We start from the raw sequence: 27803 nt of genomic DNA on the forward strand, positions 1-27803 counted from the left end.
TATTGGGGGAGGGGATTTTTCACTTTTTTTTTACTTTTACTTTTACATTTTTTTACATTTTCTTTTACACTTGAATAGTCCCCATAGGGGACTATTCATAGCAATACCATGATTGCTAATACTGCTCTGTTCTATGTATAGGACATAGAACAGATCAGTATTATCGGTCATCTTCTGCTCTGGTCTGCTCGATCTCAGACCAGAGCAGGAGACGCCGGGAGCCGCACGGAGGAAGGAGAGGGGACCTCCGTGCGGCGTTCTGAATGATCGGATCCCCGCAGCAGCGCTGTGGGCGATCCGATCATTCATTCAAATCGCGCACTGCCGCAGATGCCGGGATCTGTATTGATCCCGGCACCTGAGGGGTTAATGGCGGACGCCCGCGAGATCGCGGGCGTCGGCCATTGCCGGCGGGTCCCTGGCTGCGATCAGCAGCCGGGATCAGCCGCGCATGACACGGGCATCGCTCCGATGCCCGCGGTTATGCACAGGACGTAAATGTACGTCCTGGTGCGTTAAGTACCACCTCACCAGGACATACATTTACGTCCTGCGTCCTTAAGGGGTTAAAGGGGTTCTCCAGTGGAAAACTTTTTTTTTTTTTTTTTTATCGAACTGGTGCCAGAAAGTTAAACAGATTTGTAAATTACTTCTATAAAAAAATCTTAATCCTTCCAGTACGTATTAGCTGCTGAATACTACAGAGGAAATGGTTTTCTTTTTGGAACACAGAGCTCTCTGCTGACATCACGAGCACAGTGCTCTCTGCTGACATCTCTGTCCATTTTAGGAACTGTCCAGAGTAGGAGAAAATCCCCATAGCAAAACATATGCTGTTCTGGACAGTTCCTAAAATGGACAGAGATGTCAGCAGAGAGCACTGTGGTCGTGATGTCAGCAGAGAGCATTGTGGTCGGGATGTCAGCAGAGAGCTCTGTGTTCCAAAAAGAAAAGAATTTCCTCTGTAGTATACAGACCCTAAAAAGTACTGGAAAGATGAAGATTTTTTTAATAGAAGTAATTCACAAATCTGTTCTGGCACCAGTTGATTAAAAAAATTAAAAAATAAAAAGTTTTCCACAGGAGTACCCCTTTAAGTCTGACCACAGTGCTCTCTGCTGACACCTCTGTCCATTTCAGGAACTGTCCAGAGCAGGAGAAAATCCCCATAGCAAACCTCCCCTACTCTGGACAGTCCCTTACATGGACAGAGGTGGCAGCAGAGAGCACTGTGGTCAGACAGAAAAGAATGCCAGAAAGAAAGACAACTTCCTCTGTATTATACAACAGCAGATAAGTACTGGAAGGATTAAGATTTTTATATAGAAGTCATTTACAAATCTGTTTAACTTTTTGGAACCAGTTCTTTTGAGAAAAAAAAATAATAGTTTTCCACGAGAGTACCCCTTTAAAAATGAAAGAAGCGAGCTGATTGGTTGCTATGGGCAACTGGGCAACTTTTCCTCTGGACAGGTTTTGATAAATCTCCCCCGTTGGGGGAGATTTATCAAAACCTGTCCAGAGGAAAAGTTGCCCAGTTGCCCATAGCAACCAATCAGCTCCTCTGCAAAATGAAAGAAGCGATCTGATTGGTTGCTATGGGCAACTAGGCAACTTTTCCTTTGCACGGGTTTGGATAAATCTCCCCTCAAGTTCTGCAATTTTCCAATTTTTAATTTGGCCTAACCATGACGTAGCTTTTCACCTCTACACCCATGAGATCGGTCCATCGCCTTCGGGGACATGACTTCTCTTGACCGTGTTCCTATATGGAATGTACCGGGGCATCCATATAGGTAGTGCACACCTAGATCTGTCAGTCACACAATAACCAACTGACCTTTCACCTTGAAGGTCACCAACCCAGTGCAACCCAAAAACAGCAAAGTCAACCACCGCGCAAGGTAAGACTTTCACTTGCCCAAAGGGGCCCTCAGTCACGTAGGAGAAACAGCTGGCCATCGAAATGAGACCTTTGCACCCATGTCAATGGAATCTACAGCCCAACTGTCCCTGGCGTCTCCGGAGAACCCGAGGCCTTCAGGGCATGCTGGGAGTTTTCGTAGCAGTTTTATGTTGGTTTTTGGGCATATGCACCTTAACTAGACCTTGGGGCCAGGGACTGGTAAATGGGCCCCACAAGCCACATCTCATAGTTTCCAGTCTGTCAGGATCGTGACTGCTCAGAGAGTGCGGCGGAGGGGAGGTTGGGGGGAAGGGAGGGGGAGATACAGGTAAATATCCAGGTGTAATCTGATGCTGGACAGGGGAAAACGGCAGAGAAGAATGTTCAGCTTCCTTCATAATTACTTTCTTCTGTAACCCCTTCACTGCTGGAACTCAACCTAGGATTCTTCTAGAACATATCAGAATCTACATGAGAAGATATGGACTTGGGGCCGAAAATTGGGGCAGACTTGTATGGTTACCGCAGGATCCAGACTATCGGTACCGGTAACCTACACATGATATAAGTCTATGGCCATATTCACCGTCTACCAGTACTCCGCCCCTAGACATCTTATCCCCCATCCAAAGGATAGGGGATCAGATGTCTGACCGGGGTGGTTCCCGCCACTGGGAACCCCAGCGATCTCGGCTGCTGCTCCCCAAACATCGGTGCACAAAGCGAACTTCGCTCCGTGCCGGATGACTGGCGATGCAGGGCGAAGGGTCGTTACGTCATGGTCACGCCCCGCTCGTGATGTCACGGCCATGCCCCCCTTAATGCAAGTCTATGGGAAGGGGCGTTGCCGTGATGCATTGAGGGGGCGTGGCCATGATGTCACGAGCGGGGAGAGACCGTGACGTCACAAGCCTTCCGTGCTGCACCCGACGCTCTAAACCAACTTTGGGTGCAGCAGGGAGATCGCGGAGGGTCCGTTGGGTCCTTTGGATAGGGGATGAGATGTCTAGGGGCAGAGTATCCCTTTAACCACCATCTACAGCCTCACCCGAGGCCCAGATCAGAGCGCTGCACGATCCTTAGTGTTGCCTATTGTTTTACTGTCAGTTCCAGATTATCCACACGTAAAAGGGTAAATATGGGGATGGAAGATGCCCTCCTGTGTCGGCATGCCTGGCATACTTAAAGAGGTGTCTTTCGCTGGGGCTCATGGGAGTTGCAGGCCAGGACTGAGCCTTTCTCCTGAGGGGTCGCTGACTTGTGAAAGTTAACGCTCTGGGGCAGGATTAAGAGGGATTTGGTGCTGGTGCCGTTGACTTGACCTGTCGACATTCGATCTGTAGAAGGAGTCAGATTGGGGGGGGGGGGTGGATGTCATTGACAGTGGTTGGTTCATGTCACAGCCTTCAATGACCAGGCCAAACATGGTTTCTATGACCACAACGTCACCTGCGTACTGTATGTCAGTCTACGAGCCCTTTTTTTTTTTTTTGGAGTCACAAGTAATTTGTACTTTAGCGCCATGTTTACATGGCTTATAACCGTGTGGTTTTTGGTGTATAAACTGCGCCATTTTTGGTGTCAAAAACCACTTATCACCTGTACAAACCCGGCTCGCATTGACTCCAATAGGAAACTGGGAACCATGAGGGGCATTTATGAAAGTTTGCTTAGGTAAGCTATTTTTTATTTATTTTTTTATTTTTTTCACTTCCATTCTGCTTACGTGCGACAAATTTACTATATTGTTGCACGGCGTTAATACATTTGTCGCAGGTAAGCAAAAGCAGGAGTTTTTTCTCACCTAAGCGAAAACAATAGTCAGTTTCTGTTAGTTAAAGGGGTGCTCCGCCCCTAGACATCTTATCCCCCATCCAAAGGATGGGAGATAAGATGTCAGATCGCCGCGGTCCCGCTGCTGGGGACCCCCGGGATTGCCGCTGCAGCACCCCGCTGTCATTACTGCACAGAGCGAGTTTGCTCTGCACATAATGACGGGCGATACAGGGGCCGGAGCATCGTTACGTCACGGCTCCGCCCCTCATGACATCACGGCCCGCCCCCCTCAATACGAGTCTGTGGGAGGGGGCGTGGCGGTCGTCACGCCCCTGCCATAGACTTGTATTAAGGGGGTGGGCCGTGATGTCACGAGGGGCGGAGCCATGACGTCATGCTGCTCCGTCCCCTGTATCGCCCGTCATTATGTGCAGAGCAAACTCGCTCTGTGCAGTAATGACAGCGGGATGCCGCAGCAGCAATCCCGGGGGTCCCCAGCAGCAGGACCGCGTCGATCTGACCTCTTATCCCCTATCCTTTGGATAGGGGATAAGATGTCTAGGGGTGGAGTACCCCTTTAAAGGGGTACTCCACCCCTAGACATCTTATCCCCTATCCAAAGGATAGGGGATAAGACGTCTGATTGCAGGGGTCCCGCCGCTGGGGACCCCCGCAATATACCGCACCCACCTGTATCTGCTTCCTGCAGCGCTGGAGGTTCTGGCTCCCGACCATAGGAATGGAAGATCGTGACGTCACGACTCCGCCCCCGTGTGACATCACGCCCGCCCCCTCAATGCAATTGAGGGGGCGGAGCGTGACATCGCACAGGGGCGGAGCCGTGACATCACAATGCTCCGCCCCCGTGATCGACAGTAATCAGACCCGGAGCGGGGGACTGATTTTAACGGGGTGCGGCGTGCAAGATTATCCTTTGGATAAGGGATAAGATGTCTAAGCACCGGAGTACCCCTTTAAGCCAAGGTTCGGCTGGAGTATATTTAGTAATTTTTTAAAGCCTTAGCGACTTTTTTGCAAATGTCGCGGTTGATAAATTTCTGACTATGGCAAGTCAAAATTGTAAAAACGCTTATGTACGCCAATTTGAAAAAAAAATGCTTTTCTCACTCTCGTAGCAGATTGTTGCACGAAAAAAGACGGCGCAAATGTGAATTTTTTGCGCCAACACCAATGCGCTTATGAGTGTTGACCCATTGGCTACTACTGACTATAACCATCTAGTACAGTGTTTCCCAGCCAGGGTGCCTCCAGCTGTTGCGTAACTACAACACCCAGCCTGCCCGGACAGCCAAAGGCTGTCCGGGCAGGCTGGGAGTTGTAGTTTTGCAACAGCTGGAGGCACCCTGGTTGGGAAACACTGATTTACCTTATTTGACTCCACATCACCATTCACATGAATGTTCCCACATAGCTGACGGTCTATAAATTGATGTGTATAATTTGAATTCACACTGAGTCTCCATGACAACTGAGCCATAACAGGACAGCATCTGTCAGTAGTGCAGCCTCAGGCTTTGGGCCTAAAACGTCACATGTTTTTGTGTAAGATATGAGCTCAGACAGGTTAATCGATTCCAAAAATTTCAGGTCAATTCCTTTGCCCAGATTCCGATCAGACGCTATAAGGAGCCAAGTTCTTTTGTCTAATAAGCTAAGGACGTGATGTGAAATATGTCTTGGAGTGAAATCCCAGATGTGGACAAAGTAGTTTTTTTGGGGAGAAGATGTGAATCCTATCTAGACTGTGCTTATCATCCAGGGAGCCATGTCAGCTGCAACTCACATAGTCCAAAGACTTTCTCATTGATTCTATTTGTCTTGTTCCCTTTTTTTAGTGTACTTTGTAGATTGTACTTGTTTAGGTTGCTTAGCAACCATGTGACTTTTTACTGTGTGACTACCATTGGTGTACATAAGTGGATAGGAGTTCTACCTAGACTGTGCTTAGTATCCTTGGAGTTAGGGTATGTTCACACTACGGAGTAGTGTCAGCGGGCGGAAGTGTCAGCGGGCAGAAGTCAGCGAGCGGAGATTCAGCCTGGCATCCGGCGGCGGTAGGACCGCGCGGCACTGCTCCGTCACCATTGACGGCTATGCAGTGCTTGCGGATTTCCGCGCAAAGAATGGAGGGGCAAGCTGTGCATAACTAGCTTGCCCCCTGACTGGTGAGCAGTTAAGGGGTTAAGAAATATACAGGCAAGGTTTTTTAGCCCCCTCCCCCGCCTGTAAAAACTTGTTGGTAACGGTAACTATAGTGGTATGTCCCATGGGTGGGGGGAAGGAGTGCACCAATCAGGGGTTTAATAGTTTCCCGGGCTTTCAGGGGCCCTCCTCTGGGTATTTATAGCTGTGGTGCCTCCCTTCCCCCCTCAATCTGCCCAGGACCCGGAGTTTTGCCCTCCCTCCCTCCCTTTTTTGTATCTCTGTTTATTGTAAGTCACAGCTTGGCGGTAAGAAGACGGTGAAAGCGGGGTCAACCCGGGGTAGACCTCCACACAGGACAGTGTGGCAGCACCTCTCGGGTTGGTAAGAAGCCAATCGGTGTCTTTGTTACAGTTAAATTGTTATTTATATATAAGTAATTTTATAAATAAAGCTGTGGCCGATTCCCACCCACGGAAAAGTTGAATTGTTGTTGTGTCAGTTATTATTTAATTAATTATTGTAGTAAGGGGGAGGGGTAGTTATAGCCTGCTAGGAGCTAATTGGGTCTCAACAGTCTGAACATGTTCTTTCTTTGCGCAGAACAATTTCAGCGGAGGAATTGTCCGCCGCTGAAATTCCGTAGTGTGAACGGGTCTCGCGGAAGACCCATTCGCACAGATGCTACCGTTCACTGTGCGGACTTTTACTCGCGGAATTCCGCAGTGTGAACATACCCTTATGGTATCTCAGCTGCGACTCATAAGGGGAGATTGATCAAAATCTGTCCAGAGGAAAAGTTGCCCAGTTGCCCATAGCAACCAATCAGATCGCTTCTTTCATTTTTAACAAGGCCTCTGCAAAATGAAAGAAGCCATCTGATTGGTTGCTATGGGCAACTGGGCAACTTTTCCTCTGGACGGGTTTTCCGGTTGACTCTATTAGTCTCCTTCACTCCCTTTACAGACTGTACGTGTTTAGATTGCCTGGCCACCATGTGACTTTTTTAATAGGGGACTACCAGTGGGTACATAGACGTGACAAAAAGACCCAGAACAATGTGGTGGACCACCGGTGTATGGCAGGACCACGGGGTGTAGCGGTGTAGGTGGTGGGGCCAGATGGTATTAACCCCTGGGGCAAGATGTCGTTAACCCCTAGTGTTCGTGACGCCAGAGTGGTTTTTGGTACCAGAACCACACGAACAGTATCTCCGCTATTCCAATGGCTAGTTAAGGAAATGAGAGTCCACAACCAGTTATGGTTTAACGGAGGCTTTACTGAGTATAAGACAGTTGGAATTATCTTCACAGCTAGGCCAGATTCCCAGAGAGGTGGCCAGGAACTCAGAAGGACCTTGCAGATTGCTGGGACCAATTATACTTGTAATAGACTTTAGATAATTATCTTGAGGCTTGCCTATAAGCTGGACTTGACTGTTTGTAGTGACAGCAGAAATAGGCTTTTGACTTACTGGAATGACTGTAGCTTTGTGGCCTTCCAGATGCTGGTCACTAGCACTGAGATCTGTGGTGGTTGCTGGTCTCAGTAAAGACTGAATAGAATGAATTGTAATGGCCACCCCTTTATATAGTGGGGGGCTGGACTAAGGCCCATTGGTCAAGCTGCGGGTTATAGGTTAAGCCGGTGCTCTCTGGGTAACCTCATGTGACAACATAACATAACATGTGACACTCCACAGGTCCTTCAGACCTTTCACAGGTCCTGTAGACTAACTATACATTAATGTACTGACTATAATCCTATAACAATAAATGACAGTCTATAAGCAGCAGGGGAGACACTGCAGGAGAACCCCCAGGTCACTCAGGGACTCAACCTGACAGGGCCTATTGTAGTGCAGGACCATGTCCTGTACTGGGACATTACAACAAGAATCAAACTAACCCTTAGTCATGGTGCTGGGTTTTGCCACTCAGGACAGAAGGACATAATGTTTTTCTTTCCACCATGACAATTCTGGCCAATTCCCATCTCCATGTTTGCTATAAAGTCAGTTCCCCTTGAGAGGGTAGTCTGTACAGGTTCTCACTACCCAGTAGGGGCTGAAAGCACAAAGTCATAACTATAGGAGATGTGAAGAGTATGGTTGCACCCAGGCCCAGGTGCCTACATAAGGTCTCTTTTCCCCATAAGAAAAGAACAGTACCCAGGGTCAGCTCCACCTATAGACAAAATAGACAGCCGCCTAAAGCGCCTTCTTAATGGAGGCACCACTCTGCCCGCCGCAAGAAAGTAATTTCTCCAGGTCCTGACAGCCGCTCAGCCAACCAGCACCACTAACTGAAGGACCAGCAGGAAGGTGATTACATGATGAGGGGGTTTGTTACAGTGTGTCATCCCGGTAGTAAGGTGGGGTGTGTCAATGGGCAGAGTCAAAGGGGCGGCAAAATGAGCTTTTGCCTAGGGTGGCAAAAATCCTTGCACCAGCTCTGACAGTACCACTGGTAGGTATGAAGTTTGCATGAACTTTATATTGTTCCAGTTGGTCCTGGTGTGGAGAGACTGGTTTTTGGAGGGTCGTGGACCAGGGCCAGATGCTGGTTCCACTTGGTGCCCATTGACGTACTTAAAGGTCTTGACGTGGGCCCGATTGACCATGAAGTTCACTGTCCAGGCATATGTTTCAGACAAAGCTTCCTTCAGAGTGACTTTCACTTCTTGTCCCACTTTCCACTCTGTTTCTTCTTTGCCCCATTCGTCTCTCAGTTCCTCTCATGAATGTCTCTGGAAACCATTGTTGGGACAGAGAATAGGAAGAAGATGTTATCGAGGGGTCTTAGCTGCGGACTCTCCATGGCTGGCTTCCCATGTAAAACAGAGGGATTGTGTTCCTCCTGGCTCTTCTCTCCGCCCTCCTGCAAAACTGGAATGGCTGTCCGATAACATCTCGTGGCCGTCTCTCGGGGACGCGTCTCTCAGGCTTTTGATGGAGCTGTCTCAGAACAGTCCCAGGATGAAAGCCGTATCTCCGCCGCAGTTATATTTGCTTTTCTTTTTAGTTTGTCATCTGCTCTGTAATTTGCGCCCTCTGATCTTCATCGTTCCCTGTAAATCTTCACGTTCTTCTTAGTGTTACATAAGGACCTGTTAACCCCACAATGGCTGCCTACAGCTGGTCGTTGACAATACATTTTCCTGTTGTTCTACAGAAGATCATCAAGTGATATATATAGTACTTTGACTATAGGAACCTACTCTATGGTGATGGGCAACATATGGACCATACAAGAAACACAGTCTTTAAAAGGCCTTAAAGGGGTACTCCGGTGAAAAACTATTTTTATTAAATCAACTGGTTGCAGAAAGTTAAACAGATTTGTAAATTACTTCAATTAAAAAATCTTAATCCTTCCAGTACTTATCAGATGCTGTATGCTCCACAGGAAGTTATTTTATTCTTGTATTTCCTATTGTCTGACCACAGTACTCTCTGCTGACACCTCTGTCCATGTCAGGAACTGTCCAGAGCAGGAGAGGTTTGCTATGGGGATTTGCTCCTGCTCTGGACAGTTCCTAAAATGGACAGAGGTGTCAGCAGAGAGCACCGTGGTCAGACAGAGAGGAAATTCAAAAAGAAAAGAACTTACTCTGTAGTATACAGCAGCTGATAAGTACTGGAAGGATTAAGATTTTTAAATAGAAGTCATTTTCAAATCTGTTTAACTTTCTGGCACCAGAGTATTTTAAAAAGTTTTCCAGTAGAGTACTCCTTAATGGTCTGTTCACACGTACAGTATTCTGCGCAGATTTGATGCGCAGGATTTCAAGCTGTGTTCAGTCAATTAGTTTACATTGAAATCTGCGCAGAATCCTGTACGCGTGAATAGACCCTTAAAGGGGTACTCCCATGGAAAACTTTTTTTTTTTTAAATCAACTGGTGCCAGAAAGTTAAACAGATTTGTAAATCACTTCTATTAAAAAATCTTAATCCTTTCAGTACTTTTTAGGGGCTGTTTACTAAAGAGAAATCCAAAAAAGAAATGCATTTCCTCTGATGTCAGGACCACAGTGCTCTCTGCTGACCTCTGCTGTCCATTTTAGGAACTGTACAGAGCAGCATAGGTTTGCTATGAGGATTTTCTCCTGCTCTGGACAGTTCCTAAAATGAACAGCAGAGAGCACTGTGGTCCTGACATCAGAGGAAATGCATTTCTTTTTTGGATTTCTCTTTAGTATACAGCCCCTAAAAAGTACTGCAAGGATTAAGATTTTTTTAATAGAAGTGATTCACAAATCTGTTTAACTTTCTGGCACCAGTTGATTTAAAAACAAAAAGTTTTACACGGGAGTACCCCTTTAAAGTGAACCTAGACTTATTTACCATAAATCTAAAATGTAGATGCCAAGTTCCAAGTCATTCTAGGATGAGTTATGTAGCCACATCATCACGTGCAGCCATAGAGTGACCTAGTGTCCATATAGGAGCGATACGCGGTTCTTAGGGGTTTCCTTTGTGAATTGTGCGGTTATGTGTCATGGTGGTGGACGGAGAAGAATTCGTCTTGTTATCGATGATTGTTCTCTTTGTAGAACACTGGTGGTTGTTTTCCTAAGCGTAAATTTAATTTACTATTTTTTTTTAATTTTATTTAGAAGAATGTAGAAAAATCTGATTAATAATGCCGGATAAAATGATGAATGACATGGTACCTGCTGCCAAGATAACAGCACCGAGACAGTCAAGTGTTCAGCTTATTTCCTAAGTTATCTCTGACCGTCTGGTTGCAATTGGTTCCCCAACTAGGGATGTCCCAATACCATTTTTTAAAACCAAATACAAGAAATAACTACTGGGAGCATTTCTTAAAGGGTTAAAGTTAAAGGGTACCTTTCATCAAAAAAACTTTTGATATATTATAGATTAATGAATGCAGAATAACTTTCCAATTGCATGTTATTAAAAAAAATATGCTTCTTTCTATTTCATTTTCTAATGACCACTAGGGGTCTCCCTACCAGTCCTTCTTTATAGATTTCAGACTCATGCTGGAGTCCTAAATCTCAGACTGCAGCTGGGACACAGACAAGCTCAGCACTGCTCCCTGCCAGGGAGTTTGTCTGTGTCCCGGCTGCAGTCTGAGATTTAGGACTCCAGCATGAGTCTGAAATCTATTTTAAAAAAAAAATAAAAAAAAGGACTGGTAGGGAGACCCCTAGTGGTCATTTTTTCAAAGTAGAAAACTAAATAGAAAGAAGCATATTTTTTAATAACATGCAATTGGAAAGTTATTCTGCATACATTAATCTATAATATATCAAAAGTTTTTTTTTGATGAAAGGTACCCTTTTAACAGATTTGTAAATTACTTCTATTAAAAAATCTTAATCCTTCCAATAATTATCATCTGCTGAAGTTGAGTTGTTGTTTTCTGTCTGGCAACAGCTCTCTCTGCTGACATCTCTGCTTGTCTCGGGAACTGCACAGAGTAGAAGAGGTTTGCTATGGGGATTCGCTTCTAAACTGGGCGGTTCCCGAGACACGTGTCATCAGGGAACACTTAGACAGAAAAGAACAACTTAAATTCAGCAGCTCATAAGTACTGAAAGGATCAAGATTTTTTTAATAGAAGTCATTTACAAATCTGTTTAACTTACTGGAGCCAGTTGATCTATAAAAAAATTTTTTTTCCTGGATAACCCCTTTAATTAGGAGTGTCAGTGAGGGCCTCATGTTCGACTTTTGCCTAAGACTTCACACAGTCTAGAGCAGTGGTCTCCAACCTGTGGACCTCCAGATATTGCAAAACTACAACTCCCAGCATGCCCGGACAGCCAACGGCTGTCCGGACATGCTGGGAGTTGTAGTTTTGCAATATCTGGAGGTCCGCAGGTTGGAGACCACTGGTCTAGAGCAACTTCTGCAGTTACATGACATTAAAAAAAAAAAGACTCTGTAATTGGAATCGGTGACGATACTGTTTTTCAAGTTCTCACCCATTCCAATTACAGAGAATTTTTTTTATGTCAAGTGACAGCAAAGGTCAAACATGAGGCCCTCACTGACACTCATAATTAAGATATCCCCCCCCCCCAGTAGTTAGGAAATCCCCCCATTAGGTAGAAGCCCCTAGAAGATAGATAGGGAATCCTCCCCTATTAGGCAGGAGCCCCCAGTAGATAAGTAGGTAATCCTCCCCTTTTAGGTAGAATCCCCCAGAAGATGGGCAAGTAAAGAATCCCCCTATTAGGCTGAAGCCTCCCAGTAGGTAGGTAGGTAGAAAACCTTCCTTCTTTTAGGTAGAAGCCCCCAGTAAGTAGGTAGGTAGAAAACCTTCCTTCTTTTAGGTAGAAGTCCCCAGTAGTTGTGAGGTAGGTAGGTCGATGCTCCCATTAAAGGGGTACTCCCCCCCAAGACATCTTATCCCCTATCCAAAGGATACGGGATAAGATGTCTGATCGCGGGGGGACCTGCCACTGGGGATACCCATGATCTCCCTACTGCACCCCACCCAGCGTCCGTTTAGAGTCGTCAGGTACAGCGACGGAGGCTTGTGAAGTCAATGCCATGCCCCACTTGTGACATCACGCCCCCTCCCATAGACTTGCATTGAGGGGGTGTGGTTGTGATATCCCGAGCGGGGTGTGGTTGTGATGTGAAGAGCGGGGCATGGCCGTGACGTCATGAGCTTCCTCCCCGCATCGCCAGTCATGCGGGAAAGGATCGAAGTTTGTTCCATGCACCGGATGTCCGGGGTGCCGCAGCTGAGATCGCGGAGGTCCCCAACGGCGGGACCCCTGCGATCAGACATGTTATCCCCTATCCTTTGCTGCCATATGTGGGTGGTGCAGTTAATAGTGTAGGGTTTTGGTATTAACCCTTTGTTGTCGTGACGCCAGGATGCAGTTTCCTTAGGGTAATGGTCCTACCACCAACCGTCCCACAAACGGTAGGGATGAATAAAGGAATGTCCACAGCAGATATTGATGAAAACCGCAATAAACTTTACTGCATATTTTATGCAACTGCAGATAACAAAACAGTTTTTGTACAGAGGACCGTAGTTCAGGCTCCTCACAGGTTTGCTGGGACTTCTGAGTGCAATGAGCTTTGGTTTGGTAGCCAATGTGCTACTGAATTTATGATAATTGAGTTGTAATAGTCACACAGGATTTTAGTAGTTTTGAGCTGGATAACTCACGGTTTAGTGGCTGCAGAAGATAAGGCTTCAGGCCTAGCTTGGATTGATGATGAGATATGAGATGTGATTTTTCTGATAATCCGGCAGGAAGAGAAGTAAGAGCCAAAAGAGCAAATCTAGTGGCAGCAGCCCCTTATATACTAAGGGGGAGGGACAAAGCTCATTGGTCAGCAGAACCTGTCAGTCCTGACCTCTGGAACTCTGGGTATATCACATGACCCAAAGGTCCTTAAACCATAACATAACATAGATGAAAAGCACGTGACCTCTAAGGTCCTATACAGAGGTATCTTAAATAAATTAAATATATACATTAGATATTAACATATTAAGAGGCGACTAGGGGGTTAGCCCTTCAGGAGAGACCATTAGCATGGCTGAGGGGACTCCAGACAAAGGGACAGGACCGAGTCCTGTACCGGGACACCACACACATTTAAGAGGTTTTGACCATTTTCAGAAAGAAAGATTGTACAAGTACCTCTCTGCTGCAATAACCAGATTTTTAAACCATTTTTCTGGACACCTTCTAGGAATGCAGCCATATTGAAGAGGGTCTGACCATGTTCACAAAGCAGATTGTATCTGGCAGTTTTTAGTTGACTGATCTGATACTCGGCACTTTGTACCTCTCCAGGGCAGAGCCCCTGACTGACATTGTTGGGTGCCTCAGTCTCTATACTGTAATCTTTCTATCTCTTTATCTCTTTCTCCTAAGTGCGTAACCTCTGTTATCTAATCTGCCCCCCCACCGCTATCACAGGTTACCCCCCTCACAATGGCCCCATCAAAGGAAGACAATGCCACATTTCCATCGTATATAAAGTTTATTACAAAGTCATTGACAAACACTGGTCTTACCTACAGAGGACCCTTCACCTTCTGTCAATACAATGAGGGCGCTCAGCCATGCGCACATTGTTCGCTCTCTTTTGAAGTCGCTCCAAGGTATGGTTTGGATTAACAGCTGTGCAAGTATGGACAATATGTATAGACAAGGAGCAGGAGAACCTCGGAAATCCTCCGCCGTAATTCTACTTAAATGTCTTTGCTGCCATAGGAATGGCCTCTAAAGAAACAGATGCCTTTGAAATGAGATATCTCAACATTTTTATGCCTTGGAAAAAAATATGTCAGCCACGCTTGTCAAATGACGGAGGGAAATGATGGGGTCTTTGGTCCATTCTTGGTTCTTCATTTCAATGTATATAATTATTGTAATTTATTTAATTTTTTTATTTTATTTTAAAAAATCTGATTACTAATGCCTGAGAAATGACTGGTTTTTAGATATTATCTTGTCTTGGTCCAGTGATTTCCAACCAGGCACTTTAGCTGTTGCAAAACTACAACTCCCAGCATGCCCAGACAGCCGTTTTCTTGGAGTTGTAGTTTAGCAACAGCTGGAGGAGCACTGGTTGGGAAATGCTTTTCCAGATATGCTGGGAGTTGTAGTTTTGCAAGGTTTGAGGCACCCCGTTTGGGAAAGGCTGTCCGGGCATGCTGGGAGTTGTAGTTTTTCAATAGCTGGAGGCACCCTGGTTGGGGAACTTCCTTAGTCATTTGAAAGGTCAAAGAGGGTCTCTATCCCAACATATTAGTATTATTTATCTATTTATTTCTTTTTTTACAAAAAAAAAAAAAAAAGATAAATGTCATACATATGACAAAGAAATATTCTTCTTGAAATAGCGCATCCCCTTCCCAAGCAATCAGTTTAAAAAAATAATATATATATGTGTGTGTGTGTGTGTATATATATATATATATATATATATATATATATAAATATAATTTTTTAATAATATACTATATATATATATATTTTTTTTTTTTATTACTGAATATTTTTTTAAATATTTTTAATATATTCATTTATAAACTGTGTGTATGTGTGTATATATATATATATGTGTGTGTGTGTGTGTGTGTGTGTGTATATATATATATATATATATATATATATATGTTATTTTTTTTTTCTTTATCTGATTACCAATGCCACCTAAGATGTTGGGCCAGGTTCACACAACGGAATCTTCACCTGAAAATATTCAGACATCAGTCAATGCTAGGACTGCGCAGACATTGCCGGTCCCCATAGACGGCAATGCATTATTTCGGATGAGCAATGTCAGGAGCGGAAAGTTTTGCCGCTACAATTTCATAGTGTGCACTGTGCAGTGGAATCCCATGAACAGCATTGGGACTCAAGAGTTTCCAATCCAAATTTCAAAGCAGAATTCCGCTCCGAAATTCCGTAGTGTGAACCGGCATGCCGAAAAGGATGTATTGGTTTTATACAGAAATCTGATTACTAGTGCCGAATGCTGCCAAGATGTCAGTACATGAACAATCCAACTCCCGGCTGACTGGTTGCTATGGATACACTGCCTGTCAATCAGGCACTGTGTCCCTAGCAACCAGTGCGCCTCAAACCTTCCGCTCAAGGCAGATTTAGCAATGAACTAAGACGAGAAAGGGGAGGGGCTATTATGACATCATCTTGATTTTAAAGGGAATACGTGACAGCTATAACGCGCATGTGAACATCTGAGTCACTGGAGGCTGACTGGTTGCTATGGATACACTGCCTGTCAATCAGGCACGGTGTCCCTAGCAACCAATCTGTCTCAAACCATTTAAAGGGGTACTCCCGTGGAAAACTTTTGTTTTTTAAATCAACTGGTGCCAGAAAGTTAAACAGATTTGTACATTTCTTCTATTAAAAAAATCTTAATCCTTCCAGTACTTTTTAGGGGCTGTATACTACAGAAGAAATGCTTTTCTTTTTGGATTTCTCTTATGTCACGACCACAGTGCTCTCTGCTGACATCTCTGTCCATTTTTGGAACTGTCCAGAGCAGGAGAAAATCCCCATAGCAAACATATGCTGCTCTGGACAGTTCCTAAAATGGACAGCAGAGGTCAGCAGAGAGCACTGTGGTCGTGACATAAGAGAAATCCAAAAAGAAAAGCATTTCCTCTGTAGTATACAGCCCCTAAAATGTATTGGAAAGATTAAGATTTTTTTTATAGAAGTAATTTACAAATCTGTTTAACTTTCTGGCACCAATTGATTTAAAAAAAAAAAAAGTTTTCCATGGGAGTACCCCTTTAACTCAAGGCTGGTTTAGCAATGAACTGGAGAGAGGAAGGGGAGGGGCTATTATGACACCATCTTAACCTTAAAGGGGTACTCCGGTGAAAAACTTTTTTTTTTTTTTTTTTAAATCAACTGGTGCCAGAAAGTTAAACAGATTTCTAAATTACTTCTATTAAAAAAAATCTTAATCCTTCCTGTACTTATTAGCTGCTGAATACTACAGAGGAAATTATTTTCTTTTTGAAACACAGAGCTCTCTGCTGACATCATGACCACAGTGCTCTCTGCTGACATCTCTGTCCATTTTAGGAACTGTCCAGAGCAGCATATGTTTGCTATGGGGATTTTCTCCTACTCTGGACAGTTCCAAAAATGGACAGAGGTGTCAGCAGAGAGCACTGTGCTCGTGATGTCAGCAGAGAGCTCTGTGTTTCAAACGGAAAAGAATTTCCTCTGTAGTATTCAGCAGCTAATAAGTACAGGGAGGATTACGATTTTTTTTAATAGAAGTAATTTACAAATCTGTTTAACTTTCTGGCACCAGTTGATTTAAATAAAAAAAAAAAGTTTTTCACTGGAGTACCCCTTTAAATGGCCCATTCACAATAATTGTCAGAATAAAAAAATTCTTAGAAAAATCTGATTACTTATGCCTGGTTTGCAGAAATGATCCTGTCCTTAGTCCAGTTACACAACTACAACTCCCAGCATGCCCGGACAGCCGTTGGCTGTCCGGGCATGCTGGGAGTTGTAGTTTTGCAACTAGGAAGATTTTTTATAGTATCCGGTTAACCTCTCAAATGTTGCACAGCACCTCATACCTCCCCCACCTTCTGTTATGGCTACTTCCATGTTTGACCTTTTAAGCGCTGGACTATAATTATCGGTGTTGAGCAGCCGTAATTAAAACGCCATACCTTAAGCGTTTTCCCTTTACGGCTGACGTCCCCAATTCATTTGCACCAGCTTGTTGGAGATGGCCGTAAGTTATTTATGAAGTGGCTGGGAGGTTATATGGGTCAAGTTAGAGTCCTACAGCTGCGACCCTAATAATCCCGCTCATTTCCCCGCCAGACGCCAAGGGGGTCAAGTATAAAAGCTTTTGCTTCAATGTCGCACACAAAAACTGGGGGATTCTCCGCCATCTTGGATTCCTCCACAAATGTCTTTATTAGGATATGGCGCCATTTTGATAATTTTCATATTATGGTACTATTATACTATAGAACGAATCAGAGGAGGAGATCACATGATGCCTGGTATGGTTTTCTGAGCCGCTGGATTAGATTAATGTACATTATCATCGGGGCAGCCATCTTGCCTGAGTTGTTTCATTAACATGAATTGGAAAGTTGTCTGGGCGTGCTTTGTGACCTTTTCAGATGTAGTTCTACAGGGAGGGGGAGGCTGATCTGTCAGCAACAGCTATAGTGTGTCCCTGTGTGATCTATCTACTGGTGTCACTTTTCACTGTACTCCTGTCTGTGATGATAGGGAGGAGGCTGCTGAGAAGTGATCTGTACAGAACAGGAAGTCTTAGCTTAGGTTTTAGCCCTAGTGGCCAGAATTGGAACTGCAAGATTTAAAGATTTTTTTTTTTAAATGTAGGTCAGTGTTCCCCAACCAGTGTACTTCCAGCAATTGCAAAACTACAACGTAAGTTTGTCTGGGCATGCTAGGAGTTGTAGTTTTGCAACAGCTAGAGGCACACTGGTTGAAAATAAAATAAATCAATAAATAAAAATAAAAAATATCACCAAAAACTTGATTTAAAGGAGTATCCCTATCCCCACTAAAGTAGTGAAACTTGTCGGGCACCTCAAGTCTAATATTTTTGTAAATACAGTCATATCCTCCTCCTGATATTTACGTACCTTTTCTCCCCATGTTGACACCTCATTGTCTAGGTTACAGACCACAGCTCTACTCTAGAAAAATTGGTATACACACATGCACGCCAGCCTAACCACTGCCTGACCATATATATATATATATATATATATATATATATATATATATGTATATGTATATTAACATAAACACCGGCTCAACTTCATCTTCTGGAGTGGAGTTGTGGTCTGTAACCCAGACAATGAGGTGTCAACATGGGGAGGAAAGGAGCTGGAATATCATCAGGAGGAGGAGGCAAATTTGCTAAATTAAATGGGTACTGTTCCGAACACTAAAACCGTCGACGGGAGCTCGTGACGTCATAGCCCTGCCCCTTCATGATGTCACACCCCGCCCCCTCAATGCAAGTCTATGGGAGGGGGCGTGACGCTGTCACGCCCCCTCCCATAGACTTGCATTGAGGGGCCGGGGGCATGACATCATGAGGGGGCGGGGCTATGATGTCACGAGCTGCTGGCTCCAGCATTCAGAACAGTTTTTGTTTCAAACGCTGAGCAGCGGAGTACCCCTTTAATGTGTATGCAGAAATGTGTTAAATGGCGCAGTGCATGCGTTATGTCAGGGAGTCGTCCCCCCCCCCCCCCCCCCAATGAGCACCTCTAATGGACGCTATGATGCACAGTGTGAAATTAGCCTTAGTCCATTATGTGTGATACTGTCTACTGAGCCATGTATCTAGGCCTATTATGTATCTAAGCCTATCATGTGCAATACTGTCTGCTGAGCTGTTGTATCTAAGCTGTCTACGTCTATCGTTCAATAGAGATTTTAGTGTCTTTGTATGGACTCTCCCTTTGGGCCCACTAGCTCCTCACCCATAGGTTTGGTCTCATCCGAGGTAACATGACCTTTGACCTTCTGCCCCGCCCTCTCCTTCCGAGGTGATTATGAGGAGCTGCTGGGTGGAATTCCAGGTAGTCATTTAGTTTCCTAAGAGCCTGATGGGAGTTTGCTTGTGTCAACAAGTGTGCATGCCGCCTGGCCCTCACAACGGGCCCTCAACCCTTCCTGGGGCTACCAGGAGTCTAAAGGGGCTTATACAACTAACAACAAATCTGATTACTACTGCAGAAGGAACTAGGGAAAGACATGGTACGTCTACTGCCAAGCCACCTGTCCCCTATCTACCGGTAGTGACACCACAGGCTCCATAGTCTTGTTGCTATGGACACCCAGGGACAGTCTTTTAGGTTGAGTTGTTAGGTACAATGTCCATAGCAACCAGTGTGCCTCCAGCTGTGGCAAAACTACAACTCCCAGCATGAAAGTTATAGGAAACGTTGTCAATGTTTTGCGCAGTCCGTGTCCCCGCGCCGCCGCGCCTCCGCCTGGGATATTTCGGGTCACGCCGATGTCCTCAGAAGCCGAGGCCTTGTTAACGCTCCCTATTTTAGATACAGTTTCTTTCATGAATAATAAATAAATATTATTTTTAGACTGGAGGAAAATGCGCCGCAGCCGAAACCACAGGTGGGAGCAATAAATAATAGTAAGAAATGGAGATCTCATTACCTCAGAGCTATATTTATAACGGACATTACAAAGATGGGACCATGGGAGGGATGGGCATTATACTGACTTACATGGAGGGGAGAAGAGCAGGTATGTAACCCATGCAGATGGTAGGTCCGGTAAGTGAGGGGCCCCTCCTTTAAGACTGGCAATGTCCAAACTGTGGCCCTCCAGCTGTTACAAAACTACAACTCCCAGCATGCCTTGACAGCCGGCTTCAGCATGCTTTTGTCTGATTCCCCTTGAGAGGAAGTTGTGTAGTTCTCTCATTATCAGTGTGGTGTTGTCTCATCAGGTTCCCTGACTCCTCCCTCTCTCCTGAAAGGAAGTTGTGTAGTCCTCTCATTATCAGATCGGTGTTGTCCCAGCAGATCCACAGCTCCTCCCTCTCTCCTGACAGGATGTTGTGTAGTCCTCTCATTGTAAGTGTGGTGTTGTCTCAGCAGCTCCCCAGCTCCTCCCTATCTCCTGACAGGAATTTGTGTAGTCCTCTCATTGTCAGTGTAATGTTGTCTCAGATGCTCCCTGACTCCTCCCTATCTCCTGACAGGAAGTTGTGTAGTCAAGTTGTGATATGGCGGGGTGTGAGGTGCAGGGCAGATGTTGTCACCCTAGGAGCAGATGGCATTAACCTCTTGTATTCGTGACGCCAGGGTGTGGTTTACCCTTAACCACCCGAAGGTATACCGCTGTATCCTGGGCTAGGCACGGTAGCTTTACTGAGGGTAGACAGTTCAGCCAGGGCCCAAGGAGGTGACCAGTGACTCAGAGACCTCGCAGGCTTGCTGGAACTTGTAGTTGGACAGGAGAATTTAGTGCAGGCCACGCTGGGTGACTTGACTGACTTGTGACTGACAGGACAGTGACATTAGCTTAATTGTACTTGACTTGTGGCTGCAGGGAGCCCATAGGTCACTCTTGAGGTCACCTGGTCACTGGTACCTCCTGGGTAACAATCACATGGGATAACTTGTTAAAGGTACAATACACAGCATAATGCATATTTACAATAGGGGAGACACTGCAGGGGGCCCTTGGGACATGGAGGGACACTGCCTGACAGGGCAGGGAAGGTATGGGGTAACACCATCCCATACTGGGCCACCACACTCTTATTGTCAGTGTGGTGTTGTCTCTAAGCACCTCGGCTTCTCCCTCTCTCCAAAGACAACTCCTGATCCTCCGCAGTCTCAGGAGGTATGGCTGGATCCTGTCTCTGAGCTCTAGCCCCGCCCCCTGAGTGATGTCATCCTGTCTGACCAGCCCCTACAGTCTACATCACCCTCTCCCTGTTATATACCCATATACATATATATCTTCTCTACATTAAGGGAAGACTGAGGTGATGTCACAGCATGCTGCCTTGTGCTGAGCAATACTGCAGGCAGAGGAGCAGACAGGGAATGAATAACAGGTGCTGCAGATTTACTGGTTGTGTTCTAGTCTGCAAAATCTCTGTGTGGGGAAACGGCAGGAGGGCTGTGGGAGAGGAGTAGGCAGGGTGAGAGCTAAGGGAAAGCAATGCATTCTGGGAATTGTAGTACTGAGCATCAGGACTAGGACCCCTAAAAAAATTGCTGATGTACTGTATAGCAGCATATGCCCCAAAACCTGATGTCAATCAACAATTTTTTATATGAAGAGCAGCTCTGGATGACAACGCGGAGCTCCATTAGAGGGGTCTGTAGTAATAGGTGACCCCGCACCCCAGACACCCCCGCCCCCGGGGTCTCATCAGGGCTAACCCCTTCTGGATGTCACTTATAGGAGATTATGGCGGATTCCTCATCCATCGTCCAGGCTGCGCGTCCCCTTTAAATGTCCCTGTCACCATATGTGTCCCCGGTGGTCACCATGATACTGTAGCCACAATGTGACAATGTTTTTCTTCCTCTCTGGGGGGGGATCAGGGGCGGCAAAGTGTCCAGATAAACAATTAGCTGGGAAATAAACCCCCCCCTGACGAACATCCTGATAAGATCTGAGAGAGAGTAGGAACAGATGGTGAGGAGGAGGAAGATGAGGTCACCCCCAGCAAATGGACATAACAACTATAGATACAGGCCGGCTTAGATAACAGCACTGTACCGCACACTCCAGTGTAGCCCAACCAGGGCGCCTCCAGCTGTTGCAAAACTACAACTCCCAGCATGCCCGGACAGCCAACGGCTGTCCGGGCATGCTGGGAGTTGTAGTTTTGCAACAGCTGGAGGCTCCCGGGTTGTGAAACACTGTCACCCTGCATGTATCTAAGCTTGTCATGTGCCATACTGTCTGTTCAGCCGCTGTATCTAAGCCCATCATGTGTGATATTGTGTTGTAATGCCAGTGTATCACACTATCTTGCCTGATATTGCGAAAGAGGCACTGTATCTAAGTCTGTCATGTGTGATACTGTCTGCTGAGCTGCTGCATCTAAGCCTGTCATGTGTGATACTGTCTGCTACTCTGTGTATCTAAGCCTGTCATGTGTGATACTGTCTGCTGAGCTGCTGTATCTAAGCCTGTCATGTGTGATACTGTCTGCTCAGCTGCTGTATCTAAGCCCATCATGTGTGATATTGTGTTGTAATGCCAGTGTATCACACTATCTTGCCTGATATTGCGAAAGAGGCACTGTATCTAAGTCTGTCATGTGCGATACTGTTTACTGAGCTGCTGTATCTAAGCTTACCATGTGTGATACTGTCTGCTGAGCTGCTGTATCTAAGCCTGTGGTGTGTGATACTGTCTGCTAATCTGCTGTATGTAAGCCTGTCATGTGTGGTACTATATGCTGAGCTGCTGTATGTAAGTCTGTCATGTGTGATACTTTTTACTGAGCTGCTGTATCTAAGCTTACCATGTATGATGCTGTGTTGCAGAACCAGCGTATCTAACACTATCATGTCTGATATTGTGATATGGGCACTGCCTCTAAGAACACCTTGTGTGATACTGTATCCTAAGCTGCTGTATCTAAGCCTAGCATGTGTGATGCTTTCGACTGAGCTGCTGTATCTAATATTTCCATGTGTGATACTGTATCCTAAGCTGCTGTATCTAAACCTAGCATGTGCGATGCTTTCGACTGAGCTGCTGTATCTAAGATTTCCATGTGTGATACTGTCTGCTGAGCTGCTGTATCTAAGCCTATAATGTGTGATACTGTCTGCTGAGCTGCTGTATCTAAGCCTATCATGTGTGATACTGTCTGCTGAGCTGCTGTATCTAAGCCTATCACGTGTGATACTGTCTGCTGAGCTGCTGTATCTAAGCCTATCATGTGTGATACTGTCTGCTGAGCTGTTGTATCTAAGCCTATCATGTGTGATACTGTCTGCTACTCTGTGTATCTAAGCCTATCACGTGTGATACTGTCTGCTACTCTGTGTATCTAAGCCTATCACGTGTGATACTGTCTGCTGAGCTGTTATATCTAAGCCTATAGTGTGTGATACTGTATGGTGAACTGTTGTATCTAAGCCTATCATGTGTGACACTGTATCCTAAGCTTCTGTATCTAACCCTATCATTTATGATACAGTGTTGCAGGACCAGTGTATCTAACACTATCATGTTTGATATTGTAAAATGGGAACTGTATCGATGACCACAATGTAAAAAACTGTCTGCTGAGCTGCTGTATCTAAGCCTATTGTGTGTGATACTGTATGATAATCTGCTGTATGCAAGCCTGTCATGTGTGATACTGTTTGTGTATCTAAGCTTTTATGTGTGATGTTTCACAGCACCAGTGTATCTAAGTAACTTTATACAGTATTTAAACCTCTCCTATGTGATACTGTCTGGTGAGCTGTGTATCTAAGCCTGTCATATAGGATACTGTCCACTGAACTGTGTATCTCAGCTATCCCTCAGATAGTATTGAGTGCGAATATTCGAAATGCAAATTTTTACCGCGAATATCAGCACTTCACGATTTCGCGAATATTTAGAATATAGTGATATATATTCACAATGTCGAATATTCGTTTATTTTTTATGCAAATTTTTATGCGAATATCGTCACTTCCAGACTGGACACTGATCCCTCCCTTCTTTTCGGTGAAAGATATAATTACGCATGCGCACTATGCAAATTTCATTATGAATTTTCACATGGGGAAAAAAAAAAAAAGAATGAACATAGCGAATATGCAAATTTCGCGAACATAGGACACATATTCATCCATATATTCGCGAAATATCGCAAATTCGAATATGGCCCCTGCTACAGTGTGACAGAACCAGACTCGCCCGGGATCCTGCACTGATGTTGTGCAGGGTTGTGGGAATGTAATGTCTGCTTGTCTCACTCCATATGACAAATTATAAACCGCATATTATCACCGCGGTACATCAGACGGATTCTGCGCCGCTTATCACCATTACCACAAGTGATATAAATCACATCATGTACAGCAGGGCTTTATATGTATATGGGGCATTCAAGGATATTTAAAGTGACAGGACCCTAATAATTGTCATTGGGTGAGGCCAGGATGTGTGTTCTTCCTGGGTGAAGCTGCTATACATTAAAGGGGTATTCCAGGAAAAAAACTTTTTTTCATTTATCAACTGGCTCCACAAAGTTAAACAGATTTGTAAATTACTTCTATAAAAAAATCTTAATCCTTCCAATAATTATCAGCTGCTGAAGTTGAGTTGTTGTTTTCTGTCTGGCAACAGTGCTCTCTGCTGACATCTCTGCTTGTCTCGGGAACTGCACAGAGTAGAAGAGGTTTGCTATGGGGATTTGCTTCTACTCTGGACAGTTCCCGAGACACGTGTCATCAGAGAGCACTGAACAACTCCGTTTCTGCAGCTCATAAGTACTGGAAGGATTAAGATTTTTTAATAGAAGTAATTTACAAATCTGTTTAACTTTCTGGAGCCAGTTGATATATATAAAAAAAAGTTTTTTCCTGGATAACCCCTTTAAACATTTCACATGTACGGACAGGCAACCAATGGCCGATACCTCTCAAAAAGCTGATTTGCCATCCTTTTTTTCATGCCTTGTCGGCCATTGTAGTTGAAACTTTTTTCATGTCAATCAATAGATCTGCATTCCACCAATGGAAGCCAAGAGCGATGAAACCTACAGGCGTGAACTGCAACCATTAATAATAATAATAATAATAATAATAATAATAATAATTCCTTAACATTATTATTATCATTATAATACATAGAATAATAATAAATAAAATAATGCATTTATTATTATATTATTACTACTAATAATAAAAGTTTAATTAAATTAAAACATAATTCCTTTATTAAATAATAATAATAATAATTTTTGGTAAAATAATCCATTTATTTATTACTAATAATTATTATCATCCTAATAATCCTAATTTAAAAAAACTTTATTTATTATTATTATTATTATTATTAATAATAATAATAGTATTAATTCCTTTATTTAATAATTCCCTTATTTATAATAATAATAATAATATAATAATAATAATAATAATAATAATAATAATAATAAATAAAAGTATAAATTCCTTTGTTTCATAATAATAATTCCCTTATTTCTATAGCACCAATATGTTCCACAGCACTGTGCAGAGCTTGTCATCACTTATATTGGTCCCTGTCCCCATTGGGGTTGACAATCTAAATCTGTATGTTTTGGAGTGTAGGAGGAAACCGGAGGAACCCACACAGACAGGGAGAACATACAAACTCCTTGCAAATGTTGTCTTTGGTGGGATTTGAACCTAGGACCCCAGAGCTCCAAGGCGACCACTTAGCTTCCCAACCAGATATTTTCCATCTGTTTTATCTGTTTTATCTGTTTCCGACCAGTTTTCTCGTTCGCCATTGGACCAAAATGCGCCGTTCCGCTCCTTTTTTCTGAATTTTCCACAGCTCCAGTTCCTGTTATTTGGGAAAAATATAAATAAATGTATAGGAAATGGATGGGGACTGATGATAAGGGATTATCGCCCATCATCCACTCCCGCTGGGTAAAATGTAAAGCATGGCTCCCCTCTGACAGGAGGTCTGCTCTGAAGTCTCCAACGTCTTCTCTCAGGAAGTAGAGGATAAGTCGGATGTCAGCTCTGGAGTTTCTCCTTGAGTGTGAGCTAGAAAGTGATCCTACACAGACGGCGGCAGACATGGCCTTAATTCACTTCCTCTCTTCACAGACCATAAGTGGGGCTAAAAGGGTCATCCCGGGACGCTGCTCCTCTTTGTTGTGTCATTAACCATGGCGGACGAAGACAAGGCCATATGTTCCATTTCCTGGGGCCGTATACGGCTTAAGCCATAACGGGTTAAACTTATTGGAGATTGTGGCCATCTTAATAGACAGTTATTATAGCCAATTGTTGGTGTCTCGTCCAAGTTCCTCAGGTTTACCCCAAAATTGTAGTATTTGGGGTAAACAAGAAAAGATAAAGGATAACATGGAGTGTGCCAACATAATGTCAGGGCTAGGTGGCCTAGCAGGGAGGAGGCCGGATCTACTGGACTTCATGTTCTGTGTACGGACCCGCACTGACCCAGGTGACATCTGTGACAAAGGGTGGTATATCCACCCGAAACGCGTCCAGATGTCCTTAAGATGGCATATATCGTGTTTGTACCTGCTTTTATTGCCTAAATAAAGTTGGAGTTTCGTATGCCGGACTTTCCCTCTTTTTTGCCTATGTGGCCTAAACATGGTCAGTACATAACAAATCTAAAATGTAATAGAGACCTAAAGGTAATTGGGGGATCCCATTTGGGGTCCTACCATAAGATTGTCTATCTTATAGTCTACACTGTAAGGAATGTGGATAACATTGATATATCAGAAAAAACAATAGCTTTTTGGTATTTTGGGAGTAAGGGTTAGGTATATTGACGATGATTTCTTTTTCTCTCCTGCCCCCCCCTACCCAACAATAGAGAGATGAAGGGGTTAATAACACACACAATCCAAACATAATATAAACTGTGCTGCCCCGGTGCCCACATCACATGAGGACTCGATAGCACAACCATGTACATCTAAACCTTGGATAACTGGACCTAAAATACTTTTTGGGGTCCCATACAGTGTCCTAGCCATGAGTTTGTGATTTTTTTCTATTCTAGATCTGCAAAGAATGTAGATAACATTGATATATAAGAAAAACAAAAGACCTTACAACATGCACTCACCATGAGAGTGGTATGTGAAAGATAGGTATATTGACGACGTTTTTTTTTTTTGGCTATAGTTCTACTTCTGATAAATAAAGAGGTTAATAGCGCACATATTTCTTTGGTTGAGACCCTAACATGGCTATCTGAATATACGTGAGGTAGGACCTGGCAGCCATATGTTTCAGTGCCCTAGGGGTAGACATTTTTGGGCACAATTGTTGTAATTGTTTAGTTCCTCTCGTGGGTTTTTTTTCCTTTTATGTCTGGAGGCAAATAGAAGTCTCAATAGGGAAGTTTATTTTTTTCTGGGCATCTTTTCTACCATTTAAAATTAGGAAGAGATTTCTTTTAACCTTTGGCATGCCAGCAAATGCGTCGTGTTTAATGACAATGGAAGACGCATTATTGGATATCCAAGGCACTTTGCTATTAAAGTATCAATCTGCAAGACAGCTAAACATTCACTTCTCGTGTAGCTGTAGTACTTACGGAGATTGAGGGGTGATTCTGTCCTGCTAGCTTTATGGGGTGAGTCAAGTTTGTAAGCTTTCTATATGGCCGAAAATTTTTCTCGCTTGTAGTACCACTTTTCAACAGTGTTTTCCATAGACTTTAATGCAACAGCGCCCCCAGCTCTAGTCAACAATATAAGCATATCTGCAGATTCTAGTTGTGTTTCCCAACAAGGGTGCCTCCAGCTGTTGCAAAAGTACAACTCCCAGCATGCTGGGAGTTGTACTTTTGCGACACTGTTTTTCTGTAGACTTTAATGCAAAAGGGCCCCCAGCTCTAGTTTAAGATTTAATATATATTTTATATTGTTGCAGAATCAGTTCAGTGTTTTCCAACTAGTGTGCCTCCAGCTGTTGCAGAACTACAGTTTAAGATTTAATATATATTTGAACTGATTCTGCAACGATATAAAATATATATGAAATCTTAAACTGTAGTTCTGCAACAGCTGGAGGCACACTAGTTGGAAAACTCTGTAGTTCTGCAACAGCTGGAGGCACACTAGTTGGAAAACACTGAACTGATTCTGCATCAATATAAGTGTTTTCCAACGAGTGTGCCTCCAGCTGTTGCAGAACTACAGTGTTTTCCAACCAGTGTGCCTCCAGCTGTTGCAGC

General features: G+C 44.2%; 1 protein-coding gene across 5 annotated transcripts in view; it reads left to right on the top strand.

Moving 5' to 3' along the window:
* Positions 1–27803, top strand: part of SEPTIN12 (septin 12) — a 220580-nt gene that overhangs the window by 114574 nt on the left and 78203 nt on the right. Inside the window, exon 1 of one of the 5 annotated variants that reach the window (XM_056533386.1) lies at positions 1653–1904. The exons of 2 other annotated variants lie outside the window; for them this stretch is intronic. Coding sequence is in view for 1 of the 3 variants with exons in the window: in XM_056533383.1 (XP_056389358.1) it covers positions 18998–19118 (121 nt within the window). In the remaining 2 variants the exon portion in view is untranslated. Of the gene's footprint in view, positions 1–1652; positions 1905–18913; positions 18941–18979; positions 19119–27803 lie in introns of those variants that run through there. 2 more of the 5 variants (XM_056533387.1, XM_056533383.1) reach the window with 2 other exon arrangements.

The sequence above is a fragment of the Hyla sarda genome, chromosome 8, assembly GCF_029499605.1.
Source record: "Hyla sarda isolate aHylSar1 chromosome 8, aHylSar1.hap1, whole genome shotgun sequence".
Classification (NCBI taxonomy): Eukaryota; Metazoa; Chordata; class Amphibia; order Anura; family Hylidae; genus Hyla; species Hyla sarda.